The sequence below is a fragment of the Rhinichthys klamathensis genome, unplaced genomic scaffold, assembly GCF_029890125.1.
Source record: "Rhinichthys klamathensis goyatoka isolate OS25496 unplaced genomic scaffold, OSU_Roscu_1.1 h1tg000269l_1, whole genome shotgun sequence".
NCBI classification, from domain to species: Eukaryota; Metazoa; Chordata; class Actinopteri; order Cypriniformes; family Leuciscidae; genus Rhinichthys; species Rhinichthys klamathensis.
The window spans coordinates 1,723,069-1,749,340 of record NW_026606789.1 but is presented as its reverse complement, the minus strand read 5'-3'; the positions used below and the strand labels follow the sequence as shown (position 1 = coordinate 1,749,340).

At 39.3% G+C, this 26,272-nt stretch overlaps 1 protein-coding gene across 14 annotated transcripts in view; it reads left to right on the top strand.

Annotated features, from left to right (window-relative positions):
* Positions 1-26,272, top strand: part of agrn (agrin) — a 244,172-nt gene that overhangs the window by 168,400 nt on the left and 49,500 nt on the right. For 12 of the 14 annotated variants that reach the window (XM_056268101.1, XM_056268104.1, XM_056268111.1 and 9 more), the window contains 6 exons: positions 9,869-10,090; positions 13,983-14,183; positions 14,807-15,007; positions 23,481-23,623; positions 23,764-23,869; positions 25,892-26,008. In XM_056268101.1, coding sequence (XP_056124076.1) covers positions 9,869-10,090; positions 13,983-14,183; positions 14,807-15,007; positions 23,481-23,623; positions 23,764-23,869; positions 25,892-26,008 — 990 coding nt within the window. The remainder of the gene's footprint in view (positions 1-9,868; positions 10,091-13,982; positions 14,184-14,806; positions 15,008-23,480; positions 23,624-23,763; positions 23,870-25,891; positions 26,009-26,272) is intronic. The other 2 variants (XM_056268113.1, XM_056268102.1) reach the window with 1 other exon arrangement.

Below are 26,272 nucleotides of genomic sequence, written 5' to 3'. Positions count from 1 at the left end.
GAGCCATCTTTGAAAAACAGTCTCGACCAGTAGAACTACGAACGCCGATCCAAGTGAGCTGAACTGTGTCTTGGAATCTCATATGGTCCGTTGTTTCCGGAAGAAAGCACTGAGTGCATAAGAGAAGCACTGAACGCAACACAGAAAATAAATAAATAAAAATAATTTAAAAAAGAGAGACTTAGATCGGCATTTGGATCGGCGTTCGTAGTTTGACTTGTCGAGACTGTTTTTCAAAGATGGCTCCTGCCTGTATACGCGAAGTGGACTGTCTTTATAAAGTATCTTCTTATTAAACTGTCTGGACTCTGACAAAGTTCTCAATGCTTCGGTTTGCAGGTAGGGACCCTCATTACGCTGCCGTGTTAGTGTGGGGCTATTTTGAGCCTTGTTAGTGGTATTAACTAGCGATTTTTATTTGCCATGACTCTATGCCCTACATACTAGCGTTATAGGCTAAACAGTTTTTAGAGATAAAACTCTTTACATTCGATAATCATGAAAACAAATCTCAGAGAACGGTTGACTAGGTAACAATGTGTAATTAGACCAAAGGTTCATTTTGCGCCGGAGTTCTCCTTTAAGTATTCATAATATGTTTGCAGGGTTTGTGCTGCCAATGTAAAAAAAACAAAAACAAAAAAAACAACGGTGTGATGAATGTGCTTTTTATTTTGTCATTTATGGTGCGTTCACGTGCTATGGTAATTATGGTAAATACCCAAAACCGACATGGAAAATGCACATGAACACCCCCTCATGTGGTATTTTCCACTGGGCAACTCGTAGAATATTTTGATGCACGAGTTGCCAAGATGAGATTACCTTTGACCTTTTCAAAATGGCGGAGAGCAACGCAAGAGTTGTGAATGGTAAAAATATGTACTATTCATGATCTAGAAAATATACAGCATATATTATTTACGTTTGAGTTTTGATAAATCATTTTCTTGCTGTAGCAGATGACTTTGCAATCTAAAATAGTTTTAGCTAAATAACAGGTCTGGATCTCCATCTTTTTACCACATTACGACAACAAAAGCACTTGAACGCAACACACTGGTAAATACCAGTTCACAAGTGGAAAATATCATATTTTCCATAGCACGTGAACGCACCATAAGTTCATGTAGAGCATGTCATTAGATGACTAAAAGTCTCCATATGGCATTTTTCATGCAAAAAAAACTAAAAGAAAATATATTGTTGAATGGGGTACATGTCAATGAGAATGATTAAATATCATTATGCTTTGCATTAACTTTAGCTAGATTACTTTTAAAAATCTTAATTTAATTGTTGCATGAAACATTTTGAATTTGCCACATTTTGTTTAGTCAAATCAATGACTGGGGAAAAATCTGCACAAAAAGCAAGATTTTTATTTATTTATTTATTTTGCCCCGCTTTAGAGTCTTGTGTCTGAGCCAGGGTTCAGATAGATAGATAGATAAATAGTGTGTGTGTGCGTGTACAGGTTTATATTCTGTTGTAGGGACCAAATGTGTGTGTACAGTATATACTGTTTTTGTGTAGTTTAAATTAGGTCCTAGGCCTGTCTTCCCAATTTGTGTTTGTCCTCTGGGAATACGTTTTCAACGTTTTGGTGGTTGAATGATCGCCACCCATGCAGGTACATAGCAGCACAATATATTTACCAGGCTATTTCTGTTCCTCACAGCCTCATTTTCATTTACTTCAAATTAAATACAGTGTCTACTCTGACTGAAGTCTGTGAGACCTTGACTGATGATCTTTGTGCATTATCATGGCTCAGCTCCATCCAATGTAATTTCAGAAATCCATAACTCGATGGGTGTGGCGGTCGTAATGGACTCCTAATGATAAGGAAAGAAAGCAGCCTGTTTCTCTAGGCAGAGCAAGATGGATCCTGCAAATGAAGCTGACCTAAATACACAGCTGTCATTATAGTCCGGAGGATGTTTCATAGCTTGTGTGAAGTGAACAGACCCTCAGCTTTCTGTCTCTCCCTGTCTGTCTCTCTGTTCCCATAGCAGTAACTCATAAAGACTAACAATGGGCTCAGACTGACAATGTCATTGAGCAAGAGCTCCGTGAAAAGAGGTGCTTCGGAATCGATGCCCCAGGTGACAATGCGCTCTGATTAATATTTATCATTTGCATATTTATTTGATTAGCATCTCTTGTTGAAACCGGCACAAACTTAGATTTTTTTCTAATTTTCGAAAAAAGAAACAATAACAAGTTAAGCACCCATTGAACTTTGGAGGGCATAGTGAGATGTGCGTAATGAATCCAATTAGAAGAGTAGATTGAAGAGCCAGGGTTGTGTGATTATAATTAGTATGAACCTTTGCACCTCGCTGTGTGAGGAAGGGTTGTATCTGGGTCGCTGTTGTAAGTTGAAAAGCCCTTGTTGGTTTCTCTTATGCGTGTGTTTGTTAGGAGGCTCTTTGTAGAGCATGCTTCTGTAATGCACGTCTGCCTTCCCCCTTGTTTTCCCCATTCCCTCATCCTCCTCTGCGTCTCTTTCTTGTCTGTTCAGAGAGCTATGTGCAATGCTTGTCTTAACGTCTGCCTGTGTGACGCCCTTCTGCTGAAGGGATCCATGGATTCCTCTTGCTCTATGCTCAGTTTTCAGCCTCATGTACCATTCATAACTGAATTATGAATGACTTCAAAATTCCAGTTCAATTCCTGAATTTGAATTGAGGTAGCAAACTGGGTGCACAATGGTCATTTGAATTTAAAGTAGTAGAATCTAAATTAAATGAAATTTTAAGAAAAGAATTTGTATATATTATATTATTTCTATACATTTATACATTATAAAATGCCATTTACCACACACATACATATTAAATACACATACATGTGTATGATTATTATTATTATTATTAATATTTAAATTATACAGTATATATATATTATATTATATAACATTTTATGGAATAAATATTTTTCAATCATTTTTAATCTGAATTCTATGGGCCATGGTGAAAGAGCACTTAATCTCTAACAATTCCCTAATTTACCCCAGATTTAGTTTTCAATATTTATAAATATTATTTATAAATCTAATAAAAAAAAATATATATATAATTAGTCATAGTTATATATTTGTTATGTTCAGATTTATTCAATTATTAGCTATTATAGTGAAAATGTATCATTTCTTTGTTGAATTCCTTTGAATTGTAATTAAGAAAATTTCACTTATTCTCATTCCAATTCAAATTTCAATTCAAAATCCTTTGTGATTCAATTCAAATTCACACTCATATATTGAAAGCCAACTCCTATAATCAGAATTTCGCCATCCCTGTCTGTTTTCAATGTGTCCAACATGAGATAGTGAGCATAAGCTTTGTTTATTTTGTCCTCCCTCCTCTATCTTTGTTTCCCGTTCCCTCTTTCCTGCTCGTCTTTCTTGTCCAGTTTCACGGTGTCTCACCTCATCCGTTTCCTCCCTTGCGGTGCTGGGAGAGCAACAGAATTAGTTCCTTGGTTAAATTCTTAATGCGTGGGGAGAAAGAAAGTTTCTATGCCCTTGAAGCCTTTGTTTGGTGATAAGTACTCCTTCAGAAACCAAACACCGCCTCTAGGGGGATTTCTGCTTGTGTCATGCTAATATTTTCTTCTCTCCCTCTTCCTTGCACCTTCTCCTACACACTTATAAATGTTTCCCCTCAAGCTGAAGGGAAAGGTAGGGAACGAAAGAGAGAAAGACTCTGAACCGAGGGGGACGTGGCGGGGGAAGTCGTTGCTCTGATATGCAAGAAGTGAGACACGCACAGCTTGCCGAAACTCACAAACACCTCTCATATTGGCAGGATGCGATGGAGCGGAGAGATGTAGGAGACGCTCATGCGACCGTTTGTATCATGATTCTCACACACCCTGTAATCCCGATACGAGGGATGGAGATCTCCATATGCATGAGCATGCATACAGCAGATCGTAGGAATAATTCTCTGCATTCACACCGTGCTAAACTCACTAACTAAGCTTACCGGCCCCCCTGAAGTGTGTGTTGGCTGACTGTCTGCGCTCTGAAAGCACTGCAAACCAAGTTAAAGAAATCTACTTGGGCTCAAGAGACCTGCTCTTTAAATAGCATGTAACGGATTGCGAGATTGTGAGTGGGTGTGGGTGTGTGCCTTGGGTGGGCGACGTGTCAGGATAAAGCATGAAGGGAAGCTGTCACAAGAGGAGAAGCCTGTGCTAATAGTCATCGTGTTTCAGTGGCAATAGTAATTAAACGCCACGAGAATGAATGTATAATATGATACAAATTGCAGTGTGGATGTAGAGCAAGAGGCAGAGCCACATCCCCCACATATTATATAACAGCTCACAGAACCGCCAGGGTCGGAGGTGTGCGGAGATTCTCAGACCTGATCACGGCAATTACTCAGCTCTTCCGAGTCCTGCTATTTCTTCACACCTTATTAGGCCTGTTTTTCCACATACACTCTCTCGCAAGCTCCTAATTAACGTACTTCGCCACTTTACAGCGTCGCTTTCTTTTCACTTACGCAGCTTTCCTTTTCTTTTACATGCGTTAACCTCTGAAAAAACTTCAAATGCACCCGTTTCTACGTGCACCGCGTCCCAGTGGCAGTCCCGACGAAGCATATGGCTGTCATCCAGCTTACAGCTGGAGTCCTTGAAGACTGGCACTGCAGCACAGGCCTCGGGGATGGCAGCCCACTATTTCAAAGAGGCTCCAAAAAAGGGCTCATTTTTTACTGAGAGAATATGCAAGCCATCTCAATAACCAAAGCCAAGCTGCTGGAAGATTTTTTTTTAAATTATATACCAAGTATGTAATCATGGCTGCATGTACTTTACCATTATGTCTAGAACTTTCTCTTCCTTGACTTATTAAATCTGCAAGATTTTTTTCCCCCCCATCCCCTAGAGACGAAAAACTGAAAATGAGAAACTGGACGAGCGAACGGTTCTTTCCATATCTTCTTTTTTGTATTCTTTTTAAAAAAAATGTTTTATGAGGGAGAGCTATTCTTTCATCTTTATAAGGAAACAAAGGGTGGCTTGGGACAAAGCATTATCGAAGGCTGCGGTTCGGGTTTTAGGATCCGTGCCTTGGGAAACGGGTCATTGAAGCGTTTTGAAGGCCATGAGGGCTTTACTGATAGGCCTGATCTTGTCGTCCTCCAGCTGGGCATTTAGAAGGCACAGATGGAGAGGCGCTGAGAGAAGAAATCTGGAGGAAAAGCCCGCTTTCAAGGCCTGCGAAATTAGGCACCGATCCACTGTTTACACAGTTACGTGCCAGTTCAAGCCGTATTTTAAGCTCTCGTTCTCAGCAGAGAAATCAATAGCCGGAAACGTTCTCTTAGAGGAGCTTTACTGTAGGACACTTTTAGATTGGCACAGGAACACAGTGGTCGGGAAGGTAACCTGCTTACTTCCCACTTCTTGTTTTATTTTCATTGGCTCGACTGAGAAGTTACAGTGAGTACACGTCTGGGTTTAAAAGAGGTTTGTGTGCGCCACTGCTCGATTTCTGTCATGAAGAACGTGCTTTGGCGTACTAATCATGGTCTTTTGATGCATGCTGTGCTTCATGTGTGTCTGATATGCACTTCTCCCTAGTTGCTGCCTTCAGATGTGGGATGGGATTATAGGTGGGCGCCAGGAAGAGGTTAGAGAAGGGTTACATTAGCCCCCCTCCCCCACCCCCCAGCCTCTTGCAGTTCACTAAAGCCTCGAGACTGTCTGGGGGTCTCACTCCTGCTAGTAACATTTAAGCCACAGGTTAAATCTTTAGCTCTGTTTGCTATTGCTAAACCTAGTGAGCTGCCTTCTAAGACAGCATGCTAACCACCATGGAATCTCGTTGTAACCTATTTGGAGCATTCTGTGCGGTGTGTGCACCATAACAATAGCACTACACACAATTTAAGTAGGGTTTAATGTTAGCATGCTGCTAAGCTTACACTGATACACTAAGCGTAAAACTGCTTAGAACTCATAAATATTGTGAAAATAGATTGAAAATGTTTTATCGATATTTTTCAGTATTGAACGAAATGTAAGTTTATCAACGTTTCTCCCGCTTCATCCCCAATCTTTAATTTAGTTTTTCACTTAACTCGTTGCAGTGCATTCTAGGATTGGTCTTCTTTTGAATTTGACTGAAACTAGGTGTCTTACAAGGTAGCATAGCCAAGTTGTCTTTTAGAACAACTTTCACACCCCATTTGGGAACCCAACATCTTCCTAAACTTGTAATGAGAAATGTTTATAAACCAGCTGTTGTCCACAAAAGAGAAGTTCGCTGATATTTTCCTCCAAAATAAAGCTTGAGGGTTTAATGTTTGAAAAAAAAAAAAAAAAATGAAGAAATGAAAACTATACAATAAAACAGTTGAAAACAGTTGCACTATAAAATAAAATATTTTTAAACACTCTATTTGTAATTTTACAGAGAATTATTTCAATAGTAATGTTTCTTTTGTTAATATTTGTATTCAGTAATAAAAAACAATAATAATTTTTTTTTTTTTTTTTTTCACATTCAAAAATCTCTTTCGCCACAAAACTAAACGCCTTAACTTGCATGCTTGAAAATGTTGCCTCTGTAAGCAACTGACTGTTTTGGAACGAATCGTCTCTCTTCCCCCTTGTAGATGCTCAAAATGACGTTAATTTTTTTTTCATTACTTTGTACATATTTGTTCCTATCATATTGGAAAAGAATGTTATTTTTATGGAGCGGGACGTATTTGATTTATCTGAAAGCGTTATGATAGCTGTTTGTGTGCGATATTAAATGTATCTGAGTGTAATATTATTTAGGAATGATAGCATCTAATCCTGGAATAAATTACTGCGGTGAAAGCACCGTTATGTAGCACAGGTAGGGGGCGCGCACACACGCACACGTACACGCACACACATATACATTCCTAAAACAAACACTGAAGATGGAGGGTTTCTCATTCATATGTACACACAAAGACACAATCACAAACAAACAGACAAAAACACGCAATCTTCTACATACACACTCTCATACGCCGACCAGAATGCACCTGCAAACATTTGCAGTCACCCTGTCATTTTACTTCTCACTCAATACTGAGTGAGCCTGAAGGGCTGCCCTTTATTTTGACATGTCTTTAATCTTAAAGTGCAAACATATCACGTTTACTCCTCTAGCCTTTCTCAACTCTCCACTATGTAGCCCAAGCATACAAATGTGCAACACATTGTTTATTTGTTTATAAAAAAACAGCTCATCTAAAAATGTAAAATTGTGCAACATTTACTCGCCCTCATGTCATGCCAAATATGTATGTCTTTATGTACAACACACAAAAAAGATTTTAAGCAGGATCTTCACATTGTTCTTTTCCATACAAATATAAGTTGTCAAACTCCATTGTGTGGAAAAGAGCAGTGCAGACATTCTGCTTAACGTCTCCTTTTATTTTCTACAAGAGAAAGACCGTCATATTTGGAATGAAATGAGGGTAATTCCTTTTTTACAGAATCTCCCCCAGAAACCTCCTCCATCCTCTCTGTGCATTTTCTTTAACCTGTTTTTATAAAACTTCCTCCTGATTGGGCGAAATGAGGCCTTATTTGGTGACGAAAGGTTCTCCTCTAGAGGATGGTGAGCTGTGCTGGTTCATTGCTGACCCACTTCTTCTTTCTCATTCTCCTTGTTCTCTTTCCCTCTGTTCACATCAGAAACAGGGCTTGTGCTCGGTCCCACTGTCCCTTGGCCCTCTGTCTGCTAACTGCAGCAGTTAATGAACTTACTGTGGAACTACTGTGGTACCGCTGAGAGTCCCAGCTACTCTCTTTCATGTTCATATTTCATATCTGTGCTGTAGCTCAGCGCACTCAATTATTTACTAGAGCACTCCCTTTTCTAGGATGATGTTTTGTGTTTCACTTGTCTGTCTATTTAAAAAAAAAAAAAATAATATTCTGTCCGTAGTTGGGGGAGTCTTGGTTAGTGATGCATGAAATGAGATGCTAGTAGTTAGTGTTCTGATTGGATGCTCTAATAGGCTGCATGTTCACAGCTCCACTGTGCAGAATGTGTATCTGTTTAGCAAGCGGTTCGTATAACATTTTCTCAGACCATCAGGCATTATTGGTAGAATTGGTAGCAAATTGATTAAGCTATTGGATCGTGTTTGAACGGTATACTCAAAGTCACACCAGATCCTGCAATGTTTGATATAGAGATAATCATGGCAATATTTTGGTGTCCCTCATGTGTAATCGAGGAATCATGTCACATACACACTGCAGTAGTTATGGGTGTAAACACCTCATTTAAAGGTATTGTAGGTAGGAATTTTATAAAAAAACTTTTTTCCAAATTTGTTTAAACTTTCTGTATATATCAATGCATAATTAAAATGTAAGTACTCTGAAAAAAAAAGTATAAAAATCGAGTGTCTGTAGACCTCTCACGACTGTTTTAAAGACAGCTCATTATTTCCATTCACTCCACCCCCTCCCTTCTGGGCTCCTTCCAAAGTCACGCCCCCAAAACACATGAACGCGCGACTCCGACCGCTGAGCTGAAGACGCATTATTTACCTGAGACGAGCGGAGAGGAAGGAGCGCAGTGCATGTAGTGACATCATGTCAGAATCACATGTAATGAAAAAATCTAACTTTATCATTATGAAGATAAACAAATAAGATGTATTTTAGTACTCACTATCAAGCTAGCATATTGATATGGGTAAAGTTTAAAATATATATTGATTCGCTAACGAGCTAGTTATCTATAAGGCAAAGCTAAAAACAGGTTGCATGATACACGTTTTTCCATTGCCATCATTTACACTGTGATGAAGATGAATTTCGTGTAACTTTCACAACATACCGTATATGGTGTTCTGCATGTAAGAATTTCCATGATGAAAGCATTGTTGACTCTGATGAGGACTACACTCCAGAGACAAGTACCGCATCGTCAGCTCGAGGACAGATCCGGGGTCGAGGGCGAAGCAGAGGAGGTCGTCACAAGGCGTCACTTTTCAGCCCCTTGAGGTCTCTCAGTTCTCGCCATCGCTGGAAAGCCACGCCGATATTGACACGCGTTTTATGTCGTTGTTAATCCAAAGACTTTTTGTTCATTACCTTTTCTAGTAACGTTACTGTCTTCCTTTTTTTGCCTGGTTAAGGTTTGCCTTCACAAACTGCATATGTGAATTTTGATTGGTCTTTCTCTGCCATTGTTTTGCTATTCCTAGGTTCCGTGCCTCTTGAATTCCTCAAATCAAACGGATATGCGCAAGTGGGCAGGTCCTGTGTGGCAAAAGGGTGGTTGCCATGGTTGCGAGAGAGTGACAGTCGCCTAAGCCAATCATTTGTTTCGTCCCGGAAGGAAATAATGAGCTGTGTTTAGTGCAGATTAAACGGTCTAGAGTCACTCAATTTTTATACTCTTTTTATCAGAGTACTTACATTTTTAATTATGCATTGATATATACAGAAAGTTTAAACAAATTTGAAAAAAAGTTTTTTATAAAATTCCTACCTACAATACCTTTAAATGCAGAAGTGAATCCATTAAGTTATTGTACCGTATGTGAATTGAAAACTAGAGTCACTCCGCATCCTGAAATGTTTGATATAAAGATAATCATAGCAACATTTTGGTGTCTCATGGGTGTAAATGAGAAACATGGATGCTGACAGTTTAACCGTAGGATCTGGTTGTCACTCCCTAAATAGTCAAACGGAGTGTGTACAAAATCCAGATTAAGTACTGACAAGTGGAGTGACATCTGGATTTAGCTTCTTTTACTCTTTCCCCCTCCTCCTTGTCTCTCCCTTCTTCCTGTAAGTTGAATGATAACTTGTTTCTCTGCTTTTTGGGCAGATCTTAACATGGAGAGCCCTTGCCTGAAGAAGACATGTGAGTTTGGAGCCGTGTGCGTGGTGAAGAACAGCGAGCCTGTGTGCGAATGCTCAGATGCGTGTTCGCAGGACCAAGACCCTGTTTGCGGCAGCGATGGGCACACTTACAGCAACTCATGTCAAATGAAGGCCATGGGATGCGCCCTTCAGAAACAGATACAGATGCAGCACAAAGGACCATGTGGTGAGTCCACACACACATTGCTGCCACTCACTCCCTCACTGCCTTTCATCCTCGTCCATCCCCTGCACTTAAGCACTCCACTGATATTTCAAGAGAGGACTGTAATTTTCCTCCTCCGCAACCTTTTTTTTTTTGAAACGATGCACTTAAGTTAGAATTAAAGAGGGCAGCATCCTTCACAGTAATTGTTTGCATGAGTCATGGGTTTTTTGTCTGGCTTTTGTAAGCACGCACCAGATAAGTCTGTGGAGAGGCCTGCTTGCCCTCCAAACAAACGCATGTTTATGTGTGTTCTTCACAAAAGGCTTGTAAATCATTTTCGATGGCTGTCTTTGTGCGTTCGCTTGGGAGGGGAATATTAAGTGGACTTTTTCTGCTAAACTTTTACCACCATTTGTAAAGCCTTTCTTTTTCACCATTGGCTTCGGTTCAGAGAGAATGAGGTGGAGCTATTGTGTCGACATTTAAAAGAAGTGTCATGTGTTTGCAGTTTATACATGTGTATTAGCTGTGCCTCCAGTGAAGAGTTTGAAATGGAGGCTGGGAGTCATTTGGCAGCAGTAGGATTCATCTCAGAGAAGATCGCTACAGGCCACGGTTGCTCTTTATTGCAGCACCGCCCATCATGCTGTATATGTTGCCAGATAGTAAATGACATATGAGAGTGATATCTCTCTCCTCACAGGCTTCTGGAACATCAGCTTAACTACCCACAGAGATTTAACCCACAGAATCAGTTTTGGGTGGGGCCAAGCTTGTCTGTTTTCATACATATAAGATGAAAACTTCAAACTGATGATTCAGCGCTTGAAAGAAAGGATTTTAGAAATGCTTGAGCTTGATGGGTTTGTTTTGCAAACGCAAGATGTTCTATGTGTCCTCATAGAAGATAATAATCGGCTTCCCACAATCATGGAAAACCTGGAAATAAAAGGGAATTATTTTGTTTTTTTAGATCCTCAAAAATGCATTGATGTAATAAGCTTTAAAAAGTCGTGAGAATTGTTATAGTGCAAATTAATTTAGTTCACATTTGGGATCATTAGCTTTTTAATCTAAACCCAGAAATATGTATATATTTATATAAAATGTTGTATATTATTTTATAAATTTTATTATTATATTAAATCAAACAACTGAAAAAACTCCAGCAAAAATGATGGTGGTTTGTTTTATTAGCTGGTCTAGATAGTTGATCAGCTGAACTGCAAAATGGCGAGATTGGTTTAGATTGGCTAGATCATGTTGGACAAGCGATTTAGCGATGATAGACCATCTTTGACCATCTAAAAAACAGCATTGGTATTCCATAAACAAGCTTAAACACCTTAAAGAGGATTAACCTGTTTATTCCAGCTGGAAATAATCATTGTATTTTTAAAAACCCACCCATTACAGCGTCACAGCGGTGTTGATGGGTCCAGCCCCTCACTGGAGCAGGTGTCAATGGAAAGGGTCAATAAAGAGTGGCTGCAAACAACTAACCATATGAGGAAACGTTGTTCATTTAGTTCTGTGTACACAGCCATGCTCTCCACCGCAAGTGAATTCTATTATTATAACCGTTAATTATCTGGGCCCATGCAGACCACAGCCTCTGCCTCACTAAGAACCCAGCTGTGTTTGTGTGTATTTGTTCGTGAAAGCTTGCATGTGGGTCGCTGTTGGTAGCAATGCACCCACACGAGTGGGAGTATGATGTGCTCGTGGCCAAATTTCATTTAATTTTCTTCACTCCGCATAGGGGAGACTCATAAATGCCCTTATCTTTATAGTTCAGGTGCAGACTGATAGAGATATGACGGACATAGTTCATTATTCAGATTTTTTCCCCTCACGTTTGAGTGGCGGCTGACCTTGTCGTGGATCCACAGGGAAGCGTGCCGTTGTAATGGAGTATTTGATATCTACCCCTCCGAGAACCAATACTTATACATTTATATGCAAGGAAATGAAAGAACAGCCAACGGGTCAGCAGCAAATAAGCACTTTTTACTGGTGATTGAAATGTTACTAGCCACAGTTGGGGAATATAGGTTACCTGCAAGACACTGAGCTGGAAGCGGAAGAGAAATCATCAGGCTGTGGAAGGAGTGAGAGAAGGCAGTAAATAAAAACTAGGAGGAGACGGAGCAGACTAATAGAGCGGGTGCCCTTGCCCAAGCACCAATCGCCTGGGAATTTTTACGGCTATTCGCCGTGCTGTTCTGTTCCTGACATTAACAATGTTCCTTCCTTTCTCCTGGCAAAAGGAAGCAGTTACCGCTCACCCTTTAGAGGAATAGTTCGCCCAAAAATTTAACTTTTGTCATTATACACCAAACACAAAAGGTGATTTTAATTTTTTTTATTTTTTTAATCTCAGCTCAACTATGACTTGAATTTCATTATTTTCCTGCACAAAGCTAATGAATGAAAACTTATATATGTGACATAAAAGGTACAAACCTTTTTTTATACCTTAATGATACTTTTGTGACCTTTCTGAAGCTTAAAAGCTGCAGTCCCCATTCATTGTAATTGCATACAAAAGAGAGAAACATCATTCAACATTTTCTTTGTGTTTCGTAAGAAAGAAAGTCGTACAGGTTTGGAATGACGTGATGGAGAGTTTTTGGTTTCTGGGCTTGAATGGACAGATTCTCTTCTCGTTTCCCATAAGGCTAAGCTCTGCCCTTAAGGCCTCTGTCTGTACTCGTATCTCGGGTCCAGCACTGTATGCTGGATCGTTGTCTATATGTAACGGACTGCCATATCTATTTCGCTCCCCACTGCTGAGGCTGTGAAAGCATGGAAACATGTTGCAACTGATAAAGAAATGCCTTTATCACATATGCTGATAAAGGAGAATACCAGCAGCCACGAGAATGTGATTTATCGGCCTGCATTGGACTGTCACGACGAACCACTCTTGGGCAGCCACTAGACAGCATGCTGCAGCTGCTTTTAATAAGTCGGCCGAGCGCGGTCCCTGAGGTTGACTGAGCGCAGATTCTGAGCCGAGGTGAGGTCACTTTATTAATGTGCAATAAACAGGTTGGTAGAAGAGAGACGAGAGATTTATGCATGAGGACCTCTCTCCATTAACACTAAATCAGGTGCTGTTATTACCCCAGTGCTAATTGAATGTGATAGCAGTTGCTCTAATGCAATCCCCCAGGTGTAATTGTCATCGGCCGTGCGTCCTCCCTCCCAGTTGGAAGCACATTTTGTTTTACTGATTAATCGAGCTCTTGGAAATCATAGCTCTAAATTTAACTAGGGATGTCAACTTCACACATTAACTGTAATTACTTTAAAAAAAAAAACTAAATAAACCTTAATCTTGCCCCCTGACTCGTATTTGAATTGTGTAATAAAAAATATATATATTAATAATCATTGCTGCTTCGATTAATAATTGAATTACATATTGCAATTCATGCATAGCAGGATATATAGGAATATATAAATATAATATTTAATAAATATAATTATACTTAAAAATTTTGTTATTATAAAATTGTTTATACATTTTGAATCAAATAAAAAATATTAAAATAAAATTGTGTGTGTGTGTTTAATGGCTTCATTTTGGTGCTTTTTGTGGTAAATATTGATGTCTGGTCAATTAAATACAATGTCATGTGGCATTTCAAAGGGATTGTAACAGTGTCCGAAGGCTCAACATCAATTGAAATTGATGGTGTTATAATAAGATGCTCTACTGTGACTGCATGTAAACAGAGCAGTGTTGCTCCCATCTGTAAGTTGGAAGGATGCTTCAGCCCAGACTTTGCAGAGAGATTTGAAAAAAGTAGACAGGCGGTCGGGCAGCTGAGGCTGATCCCATTGAGCGATGGTGTGAATCTGTAGCCTGAACCTCTCCGTTGACGTCACACTTCCTTTTCAGCAGATGAGTCCTGCACCAACTGCTCGTTTGGCGCAATCTGCGATTCTCAGACTGGCCGGTGCGTGTGCCCCAAAGGGTGTTTGGAAACACGGCAGCCCGTGTGCGGCAGCGACGGGGTGACATACGACAACGAGTGCAAGCTGAACGTGAAAGCCTGCACTAAGCAGCTGGATCTCAGAGTGGTGGCCCATGGAGAATGCAGTGAGTACATAAAAATGCCAATCAGTTCATCCATCACCTTCATACATGTTCACTCATCAGTCTGCGTTTGCTGCAAAACAAAATCATTTTCTCTAGTATTTTTGTTCCAGTTTATTCCAGTAAAATATCCTTAAAACAAGATAAACGTACTGAATTTTCAAACTTGTGTTAGATTTCTGAGAATGTATATTGTTTGTTTACGCATAAATCACATATTTTAGATTTATGCTTTAAGCAAGAAAAACAATTAGCGTAAGAAAAACTTAATTCAAAATATGTTCTTTGGAAAAAATCTTGTGATTTTTTTCTTTTAAAGGTAAATTATGTTGTTTTAAATTGTTTGATTATGTTTTACTGGGAAACAAGACAAAATACTTATTAAGAAAATGTTTTGCTGTGCAGTTTTCTTGTCAAAACACAAGAAACTGTTTTAGCACTCTTTCCAAATCATGTTATGCATGATACATGATTTTACGTGGGTTTTACATAGCAGAATCCCATGTGAATGCATTTAAATTTTCCAAGAGGAGGTTTATTGCGGGTGTGAACACATTTCTTGTGTCTCTTTGTGTCTCAACTATCTGTCCTGTGATTTGTGTGTGTGTGCGTGTGTGTGTGATCAGAAACTTGTGGCAGCACTGTTTGTAGCTGGGGAGCGCGGTGCGTGCAGAACAAGTGTGAGTGTCAGCAATGCACGGGTCAGCCAGTAAAACCCGTGTGTGGCAGCGACGGCACCACCTACAACAACGATTGTGAGCTACGTCTGGCAGTCTGCAAGAAACAGAGGAAGATTGAGTTGGCCAAACCTGGCGCCTGTGATGAAGGTGAGTTCATGTGTTTATGTCTGTGATAAGATAGCTGAACTCCCTGTTATTTGTTGATTTTCAATGTTGTACTGAGAACTAGCCGGGTTAATGCATTCACTCCAAACAGTTTATTGCGGCCAATTTAACTTCCTTGCATCAACTGCACTTAGTGACCCATCATATGTGAAGCATGAAATGCAGGCATCAGTATGCTCCTTGTGTTCTCTGTGTTTTCACTCCAGGTCCCTTTTTCTTCTTACAGTATCAGTGTTTGATAAACTGCTTTGAAAGTATATTAATAACCCATGTTTTATATATATATATAAAACACGTTATTGAACACACTGATCTAAAGACAGACAGTCACACACCTTTGTGCCATTCCTGAAACATAGTATATACCTGTCATTTCCAAGGTGTTTGATTTTTTTTTCCCATTTTACCATGTTCATGTACAGAGACTCATGTGAATATTTAAGTCAGCAGGACTCATCAGTGGCATCTGGTCCCTGTAAAAAAAAAAAAAAAAAACGAAACCACTGTGAACATGTTGATATCTAGAGAAACTATAGGGCTGCACGATTTTGGAAATACATTTTAGATTTTTCTGGTTAAAATCGCGATTTAAAATTTACAAAAAATATATATAATGAACACCAGGTTTGTTGGGCCTTGTAGGCATATACTTGTAGGGCTGCATAAAATAATAATAGCAATAGCCTGTAGCAGACGGCCTATAAATGGTTAAAAAGGAACACTTCAGTAGGCTACACTACAGTAGAGAAATATATGTCATATCATATGTTACTTCGAATGTTTCCATTCCTTATGACGTTATCAAATGAGATTGGAGTAAAAACATAAAGCCTAATGTTTGACGCGTTTTGCTGACTCAAACTCACAGCGCCTGCAGAGAACATTTACTGTAGCGATCAAGCCGCTCCAAACTATGAAACATTATTGTTACCACATTATACATATCTACTTTTGAGCAGATATCCACAAACACGGTATTTAACAGTAAACACTGGTCTAAACATTCTAATATTCACCATATTAGTGTAAACACTCATACTAGCCTACTTTTATTTCATGCTGTGTTTTATTATCGAACATAAAAACATCATCGTGTCGTGCATGTATATAAATTTAGCATTGAAAGGTTGCCTACCTGTCTATAGTTCATATTTCAACATGTTTCTGTCTATATATATATATATATACACATACATTTTAGTCTGGCACCAGTTTAACTAGTAGCTACAATATGAAGTTTATGCAACAATAACATGCTTACTATTATGAGTGGAAATGTCTTACCTTAAAAATCTATCTCATCTTCAAATCACGTTCTTCTAATTCTTCTGAGGTAAATGCAAGGTAAACAGCACAGCACAAACTCGATATAAACTTTTGAACAGGAGTGTATATAGACAGTAACTTACATAATGTTTCATTGTCAACATAATTACTCCATTTTCTGCTAAATTGACCAAAAAAATAAACTATTAATGCTAAAAAAGAATGTTAAATAATGTAAAATATTGCACACAAAAAGAAGCAAAAACAAAGGTTGTCACTTCTGAACCCCTTCACTTCTACTTTTAACATGTTACATGACTATTCATTGGAAAATTAGTTTTTTACTGGAAAGCTTCTTTGTTTGATCTACTGTCACACTACTGAAAATGTCGTCATGGTATAGTATGTGTCGTTACTTCTATTTTAATTTTATTTAGATACTATAATATACCCCAACACTTCTCTGTATAGCCGTGATGTAATATCTCACTTATGTCACTCCCGGAAGGCTGTTCAGCAGTAAAAAACACATGTTGTTTTCCCCTCTAAGTCTCACCAGACCTTTCTTTCCAGTTCTGTAAGCTGTGGAGGAGTTGCTGTTAAAGGCTGCAGGGATCTGGGTCTGGTCAATAGATCCTAACCAGAAGCCAGTGACACCTGCTTTGTCAGGTTATTCTCTACACTAGTGATGCGATACAGCAGCGCCTGGCAGGTCTTTGTATGTAGAAGATTAGTGAATGTGGTATTAGCTTGATGAAAACAGAGCTGTTTTGTCTATCTTACATTTAGCTTTCAAACACCTTGCTTCATTTGTGTGATGGTTGGTATGATTTTGCGGTTGTGGGCATAAAATATAGTGTCAAAGGAAAACATTTTCTTAAAGGGGCCAAAGGGGCTGTTTATTTACACAGAGATGGTTTATTCATTTGTTTAGACCTGGCTTCAATACTCATGTTCATTAGTCATAAGAAAAAAATGGCAGTGTTCTTTCACTCTTTTATTTGAGGTAATGAAAAATGACAGTGTTCCCTGCGTCTGGCCGTAGCAGTGAATTTATCACCTGTTTAATTTCACACTCTGCTAGTCTGAAGTCAGCCTCATTGTAGACACAGACAAAGCGATATGAGGGAGCCGAGCATCACCTTGGGGCCGCGGCCCGCTTTTAATTGAATATGCGTTTACTAAATAGGATTATGCATTGGAAATAGCAACATAATAGCGTATAAAGCATCGGTACAGGCTCTGGATCACCCACAGGAAGAGAGTTTGGGAGAGGGCAAACCAGGAGAGAGTGTGCAGTCATCCATTACACACAAGAATCTTCTCATAAAGAAACTTCTGCAGGCTGTCAGGATGCCCTATTGCTCTTTATGTTGGATCACAGTTACAGCATCACAGTTACTCTAAGCCTACTGTCCAGGTTTTTTGGTAATGCCCATCTACAGGGAGACAAATCACAAGTAAACAGAAAACAGCCAACTAGTGCTGGGATTTATATCTTAAAAATGTATTTTTTGTATCTTTATTGAATGTTTTGTATTTTAGCCATTGTAGCCAACTGAATTTATTCTACAATACAATACATATCTAGTAAATATATCTACATATGAATAAAATATTTTTTCACACTATTTTGCACAAAATGAACACAAGAAAGATTATTTAATTTTTTTTCTTTATATTTTCCCAAATAAAAATAAATAGTGATAAACAGCAATATTTACCTACATATATTGCAAAATAAAACATTAATATGCGAGAGATTTGCATGAACAATTAAATCGAATACTCATTGAAACAGTTTGAGCTCATTGACTTAAATTAATCAAAATTACCAGTTCTTCAGTATTGCCATTTTTAATACTGACATTTAAATCTGAAGATACTCTGTCTTAAAGGCATAGTTCCCTCACAAATTAAAATATTGTCACCATTTACTCACCCTTATGTTCTTCCAAACCTGTATGACTTACTTTCTTCTGTGGCACGCAAAAGACGATATCTTGAGGAATGAAATACTTTTTTTGTCCATATAATGAATGTCAGTGGGGTCCGAAATAACATTAGACACCATTGGCTTTCATATGGATGGACAAAAGCATTTTCCAAAAAGAAAAGCCTGTTTAAAAATGTACACTTTTTTGATGCATTTAATTTGTCACTAAAGTCATTGGGGATATATTACAATACTGTATAATATGAGTCATAATTGTGTGTGTGTGTGTTACAAACCCATAGTTTGAGATACAGAGGTCAACAACATGTGATGAATGTGAATGTTGACTCTCGAGGGGAGAAATGAAAAAAGAGACTGAGGAAGAGAGAGGTTGAGGAGGTTTGTGTGTGTGTGTGTGTGTGTGTGTGCGCCAAAGTGAAGTGTGACATTTAGAAGGTCTCTGTGTGTGTTTTCATGGGAGTTATGCATTCACAGTAAGGCATCCCAGCCACCTGCAACAAACTAGCAGTTAAGTCTGAAGGTCACTGTCCTCGCCGCTCTCCTGCCTGACATTTTTTTCTCCCCATTCTCCCGTATCTCTCTCCCCTTTCCCCATCATCCATCTCCTCATCGGCCAGAAAAACCTTTCACCTCTTGATGGTACCATCTGCTTTTTTTTCTACTAGAGTTATTCTGTGTCTGTTTACCCACTTTGCTTTCACTCTAGCTCTCCGTCTTAATGGAAAACGCATGGCTAAATGGACCCCATAAGTACTTGATTGAGTTAAAGAGACGGAAAAGAGCTTTGAGGACAGTTGATGTGTACATCTTGTTGTTCGCTAATTGAAAGGTTTGCATGCGGCGCGGTGACATCAAAGGACTGAAACTAATTAGCACCTCCTCCCTCACTAGCATCCACTCACTCCACTAGGTTTATTTATTCACCTTTTTACTTTGCATTTTTTTCCCTGCTACTAACGCACAACAGAACCGGGAATCTAAATGCTTTCATCTAATGCTTAGCTTGCACAATTGGGCTTAGGTCGCCCAGAGAGCCTCGTATATGGAAATGATTGCCGCTGCTGCTCTGTGGTCAGGCTTATCAGAGTCAGAGTTTAGGAACCTTCATTTAAGCGTATTATTTACAGTATCGCTGATGAGAGCGTGCATCGAATCGGTAATGGGTCGTTGCAGTGCTAAACTGCTTTGTGCTACTGTAAACGACTGGAATCGCTCTTGCTATCAGGTCTGTTTCATACTGCACACGTAAGCAGCACATTTATTTACATGCTCAAATTACCGTTTATAGTATTCACACTGCGTGTGTAAGAAGCACAGTGCTGTGTATCAGAAATGCAGCTGTGAGAAGTTGTGTTTTTTTAGCTTTTTTTTCTGTTCTTGACTTGAAAAACACTGAAAATTTGCTTTAAACCTATTTATGAAAAGTCTTTTATTACCAATAATGAAGCAACATAACAATGATGCAATACTGTTTGATTTATTTTCTTTAAAAGAAAAGAAATCAGCAAGGATGCTTTAAATTGATTAAAAGTGACGTTTTTCATTTTTTTAAATAAATTCTGTTCTTTTGAACTTTCTATCCATTCCACCAAAAATATTAACTCTTTCCTCGCCATTGACTCAATTTTCTGTAATTTATGAGACAACTCTTCCCCGTCATTGGCAGAATTTTCCAAGTGGTACTCACTGACGACCAGCTCCTCCTCTCTGGAGCTCCTATGGGGTGGAGGGATAGAGTTGTGGGTAGGGTTGGGGTAGAGTTAGGGTGTGGTTGGATATTCTTGCTCCACCCATTAGGCCCAAATTACATTTGCTCCTCCTCACTTGAGCTCTAGCGAGGAGGAGCTACACGTAAGCTCCACCCATTTGCTCTGCAGAGAGCAGTTTCTCGAATTTTCTGGCTTTCTGTGTTTTCAGTGTTATACAGTTGGAGGCCCTATAACACATCTTCTGAAAGAGTACTGAATCTTCTGATCAAACAAGCGATAGCATGTGTAAGCAGATGCATACATAACATTACGCGATCATCAACATTAACCAGCATATAAATCAAAACCGCCTAATGTTACTGAATGAAATGATGAGCTATAGGACTGTGAAGCTTTGGGGCTGTTGATGGACTCGATCTACTCCATCTATGTTTTGATAACCCTTCTCAATCTGATCCAGACGTAGTCTTTTGACAAAAATGCGATTTTCTCAGCTTTTTTGAGACTTACTCACATTCAAATGTTGATTTAAAAAAAAAGAATGCATGGAGCTAGAATAAAACAGGCTTTTTAGTTTTAAAGCAGAGGGCCTGTTCTTTCTTTTGGTATATTGCATGTTCAGATATTCATACAACCAAATATTCTGGGGGGGCATGAAACTTTTGAGAAAATTATCAAAAATGCTGGTCCTGGCTGGCAACTTCTTTCAAAAACGCTGGCGTGGAACAAGTTGAGCACCAAATCAGCATATTATACTGATTTCTGAAGGTTCATGTGACACTGAAGACTAGAGTAATGATGCTGAAAATTCTACTTTGTCATCACAGTAAATTACATTTTAAAATATATTCAAATAGAATATATGGTAATAATATAGTAATAATATTGTTATTATTAATAACATTATTAAGTGTATTTGGTATAAGTACGTGTAATGTAAAACAGACCTTGTGCTTCCCCTCTGCTTCAGGCAACTTGTAACGGTTTGCACTGTTTGCTGTGCCATAATAATAGACAATTGGTGGCTAAAAAAAAAAAGAGTAAGATTGTAATAATCATAGTCAAATGCTGCATTGTTTCCCCTTGGAGTCTCTTGGCTGATCTTAACAGGACTTTGCCCTAAGGCGTAAATTCAGCTCAGCTCACATTAAGCAAAATACCGAATCTCTTCATCACAGTGTCGGATCGCTAATGCTCTGAAGCAGAAACCTGATGTCTACACAGTGAGCGCGTTTGCTCTCTGTTTCACTGTGGCCAGGGTTTCAGGCTTGAGTGCTTTCATTGTTTCCAGGCTGAGGCTAATGAATTGAATGGCCTCCACGAGTATCGACCTTGCAAGGCTGTCAGTGTGAATTTTTGATAAGACGTATCAGTGCTGGCCAACCCCTAGCCTTTACTGTGACCAGCTCCATAATCCGTTTAAGGAGATGTTTTATGCTAAGTGGCATTTCCACCTATACACAATCGATTTTCCCATCAGGGCGCACGGGGTTGCCCTACCCAGCTTTGCATGTGAAGAAAAGAGCATGTTTAACTCGCAATGGAGACGTGTGAAAGAGCGTCCACAAGCATTTGCTTTTTTCTCATTAATCAAATCAATGTACATGCGGAATTTATGTTTGCCTTATGCAAATGATATGCAGACTTAATTGTATATAAGAGTGTTTGCAGAGAAAGCCTCCAAATGAAGCCAAATCAAAGACATCACATTATTGTACCAGACACTTGTTAAATACAAATATATTATATACATCATATATTTTTATCAATATATTTTAGGCTTTGCTACAAATGCTAAAAGTTTTTTGCGTCAAGCACGCCGTCGGGAACTGAAGCAAGTTTGACTAAAATACACTCTTTATTAGAGCTGCTCTGCAAAAAAGAGGGGTGCTTTATATCGTCAGCTTTGTTGACTAATGAACTTTAATTCTAATTAAATAGGCTAGATAAGAGTGTGTTTAATGAGGCGACTCATCTGAAGAAAAACCCTGACGATTTCCTCACAATAATCCCCAAAGTTTGGATCCTGGAGAGACTCGAGATTTATCCGTTGGGGTTTCACACAGAGAAACTAACCCTGAACTCGCACCGAGGCTAATTGCACCCAGTATAATGTAGTGTGATCACTGACGCCACGCATGATGGCCGTGAAACACCCGTTCACATTGATTTCCTGTGCTAGATAACAGATTGTCAGTTATTTCACTTCTAATCGAAATGTGAGGGACACTTTGCTGGTGGCTCACTTCTCATTTAATTTATTTTGTTAGTTGCAGGGTAATTCCATAGCTGGTGGTCATTATCTTGTACTTCCAGCAGTGCCTTTGCTTCAATCTTCACTTCCACGTGAAGAAAATCTCAATATTTGCTGCTCCATATGAGCTGAATGTCTAAATACTTTGCCATGCACTGTCCATTAATTCTTGGCAGTCAAAGTTAAAACAAGATGCTTGAGTACCTGGGAATATTTTTTTATTTTATTAGAAGACAATGTGCGGCAAACTGATATGCAAATATGTGTTTGCATGAGTTCCCCAGTGTCTGCGTGTCTTATTTGTCTTTGCTCTATGTGACTTCTAAAGTACTTACCCACTATTATGCTCAGATCCCAGGAATTGTGTCATATTGCTTGTTTATCTCTCTGAAATCAGTGTTAGTGATTTTATTAGTTCTTTTATACAGTGTAAATTGAGGTGTGTGCGTTGTTGCTCTTTGTGTGGACAAAGCTACATTTTGGGGAACTCCCTCGTGGTTCTTATGAGGAAAACAGCTGTATGTTTGTAAGGAAGCACGATGTATCGGTTCCATATAATTTACTTTTAGATTACCTTTGCCATCATGTAACGTCAAAAGTTAATTTTTAAAAAGAAAAAAAAACTACTTAAGTTCATTTTTAAAAAGACTGATAATAAATTACATTGCGAAATGTAATCATTAGCAGGTCTGATAAATAATTAATAAAGGTATTTACGGGAGTGACAAACTAATTTTATAACCAACCTCACACCAGTAAATTTTCAGGACCCACATCCGCATTCTTGGAAAACCCACACTTTGTGAATTGAACCGGACCGGACAACTAGTTTTCTATCATGTCATACAGCGTGTCTACCTTGTGTTGCGGGATTTAATTTGTGGTTTCGGTAACTTACTTTGACAGAGAAATGAGCTGTGTGTCATCTGAAGGGTTTAGATCACATCACTGTTCTACACCGGAGCTGTTCCCGTCAATTTTGTGTTCTACGCACGACTCAAATAATCCGCTCTCCACCCAGGTATAAAAGCTGTTGACGGTTAATGGAGATTTGGACTCGTCATATCAAAAGTGATAAGGATTGGTCCCTGTCAACATGGTTACTTGTTTGAGAATACGGGCTTGACTCCCGTTGCACGGTCATACAGACAGTATTCTAGTAAGTTTCAGTTTGAACAGGACATTTCGAGACTCGTACCTGTAAGTAAATGCAGTTGTCAATCCCAAAAACTGACAGTGTGACCGTAGCCTATGTGTGTGTTCCAACAGACTGCGGATCAGGAGGCTCAGGCTCAGGATCTGAGACCTGCGAGCAGGATCGTTGTAAACGATATGGCGGATGGTGGGATGAAGACACGGAGGACGAGCGCTGCATATGTGACTACACCTGTCAAACTGTGCCTCACATCACGGTATGTCCATTCACAATTGACAAGCAATCGAAGAGAGGGCCACCCATACATTGCCCAAGCATTTGACTAGTTGAAACGTGTGCTAAATCTTGTTGAATCCATTAATCGTGCCACGTTAACCTCTCCGTGAACATTTGCAGGTGTGTGGCTCAGATGGGAACACGTACACCAGCGATTGTGAGCTGAAGAAATCCAGGTGCGAGAAGCAAATGGACCTGCTGCTCCAGAGTCAAGGCCCCTGTCCAGGTGAGAGACCACCTTTCTTTTCCTCTAATATTTTTGTTTTCCTCAGGATCTGAAGAATAACACTCCAGGAATTCTGACAGGACGGTTGTTATAGAGTCACTGCAGAAGAATGCAGCATATCTTTGAGCTTAGGGGGCTTGTGTAGTCCAGACCTGAGCATCTAGCACTGAGAGAGGAAGAGCATGGCTCTGTGATCAGAGCGGTGTGAGATTCCCTCAGGCTTCAAGCAGAGCTTGACTCCACTTGGGCGCACACATGCACGTGCTTTTTTCTCTGCGCTCTCTCTGACTCGCTGCACCCTCATCCTTTATCTATGGTTTTCTCAAACTCAGGGTTTTCTGCTTCAGAGCCTCACAGGCCCTCTAGCCAGATCAGTCATGCTCCTTCAGTGGTCGTGGAAAATAAATCCTTTTGGAGAACTTTCAACCGGTGCATCTGCTTCCCATTGGCTGAGCTCAGATCAATGGAAATCTCATCGGGCCTTGCATTTGATATGCACGCCGCAGTCTCTCCTCCCCCATTTTCTGACCTGTGCCTTTGAGAGCTGAAGGGTCTCCAGAGCACCTTGCTGCCTTTTGCTAATTGGAAATTAGGTTTCGGTGACCTCTAGACAACCTTGCTCTGAGTCTCCTTGCAGTGAAGATCAGAGAATGCTTGGCTAATAGTGACGCTCAGAGGAAATAAAAGACTGAGTTGAGCTGTGCAATAAAGTTAAATGTAAAATATTTATACTTTTTGCTTTGTTCGATATATATTTCAATATTAATGTGCTTTAATTTTTTTCTGAAGAACCACCATATATACAAACACAAACCATTGAGTCATTTAGGTCATTTAAGATTCACGGACGTCAATTAATCATCTGTTTTAACACTCTCAACACTCTTAAGTTCCGAGACAAGGATTTATCTAATCTAAACTAATTAAATCACCATCAAAAGCATGCAAATATATGATAAATATTCTCCTGATTTCAGTTTAGTGTGGAGAAACAAACAATGAATTTTTTTGTAAAATATTGGTTCTCACAGTTTGTTGATTTTAATAAAAAATAAGCTTAGCGGAACTGTCTTTTTTTTAGAAGAACCTTGTTGTTTCAGGAAGGATTGGGTTGTAGAACAAACCAGTGTAGAGGGAGGATGGTGAAGAATCGCAGTGAGACGAGAAGAAAGGATCAAATTAAATGCACCTTTGTCATAATGGACTCAGTGTGGAGAGGAGAAGTTTAATGAGGTGTGGACAAAACCCATCTCTGAAGCCACAAAATGACACATCACTATTATGCCCCAGGACATGTGTGCTCACGCCAACGGCTTCCTGATTTACGACAGCCCAGTCCTGTACTTGAAACCACAAACCTGCCACCTCACAGCCATTCAGCTCAATGGCCTAGAGAAGAAACGCTTGAAAAGAACAAGTGTGGAGAGACTGAGAGAAAAAATGACAACACAGATAAGACAAATAGGCACCTGCCATCTGCCTCTGGCACAGCGTTATAGTTAAACACCGCAACAAACTTCCCACGTATGTGAGCAGTGAACACTGGAATAGTGTAATTAGGTTAAAGCGAAAGTGGACTGACATCAGCTCGTCCTGATTTGCACTCCTGTGCATTTGCGTCCATAAATGCAGAGTCCATAAATCTTTGTTTGACACAGGACGGCGTAGGTGTAAACGGCACTATCTGAGATGAGAACAAATGGAGACAACAGGCCCCTGAGAATGTGTCAAATGTCACCCACCAGACATTCGACGAGAGGTCTATTGTTTGTTTTCACGGCTGGTAATAGCATCATTTTTTCCTGATTTTGAATTGGTGTCAGGAATTGTAAATAGAATTGTTATCTGGCAGCCAGTTGCAGGCTCTTCCACCCCTGCTCCTTAAGCGATTCTTATTGTGTTGTACTAAATTGCATTTCAGCTTGGATTGTTTAGTTTAATTTGTCTTAAGAACGCTGTGGATCTCAATATGTCTCTCTCTCTGCCCCACCCACCCCTGTTTGCACTGTATCTTCTCTCTAGATATCATATCAGCTCCTCCAGAGCTCGTTTCCTCCCAGCACTGTAGCGAAACTGTTTACGGATGTTGTCAAGACAACAAGACCGCTGCCCTGGGTGTTGGACTGGCTGGGTGTCCTAGTATGTATAACTGTCATGAACCATTAACTAACTACCTTGTTCAGTGCCATCCAGCTGAGTTAGTCATAATAGGCCAAACAAATTGTGTTTTTTTTTTTGTTTTTTTAAGAAATTAATGTTTATTCAGTTTGGATACATTAAACTGATAAAACAATTTTGAGTAAAGACATTTTTTAATATTTCAAAAGATTTCTATTTCAAATAAATGTTGTTGTTTTTTTCTATTTATCAAAAATCCTGGAAAAAAATGCATCCCAGTTTCCA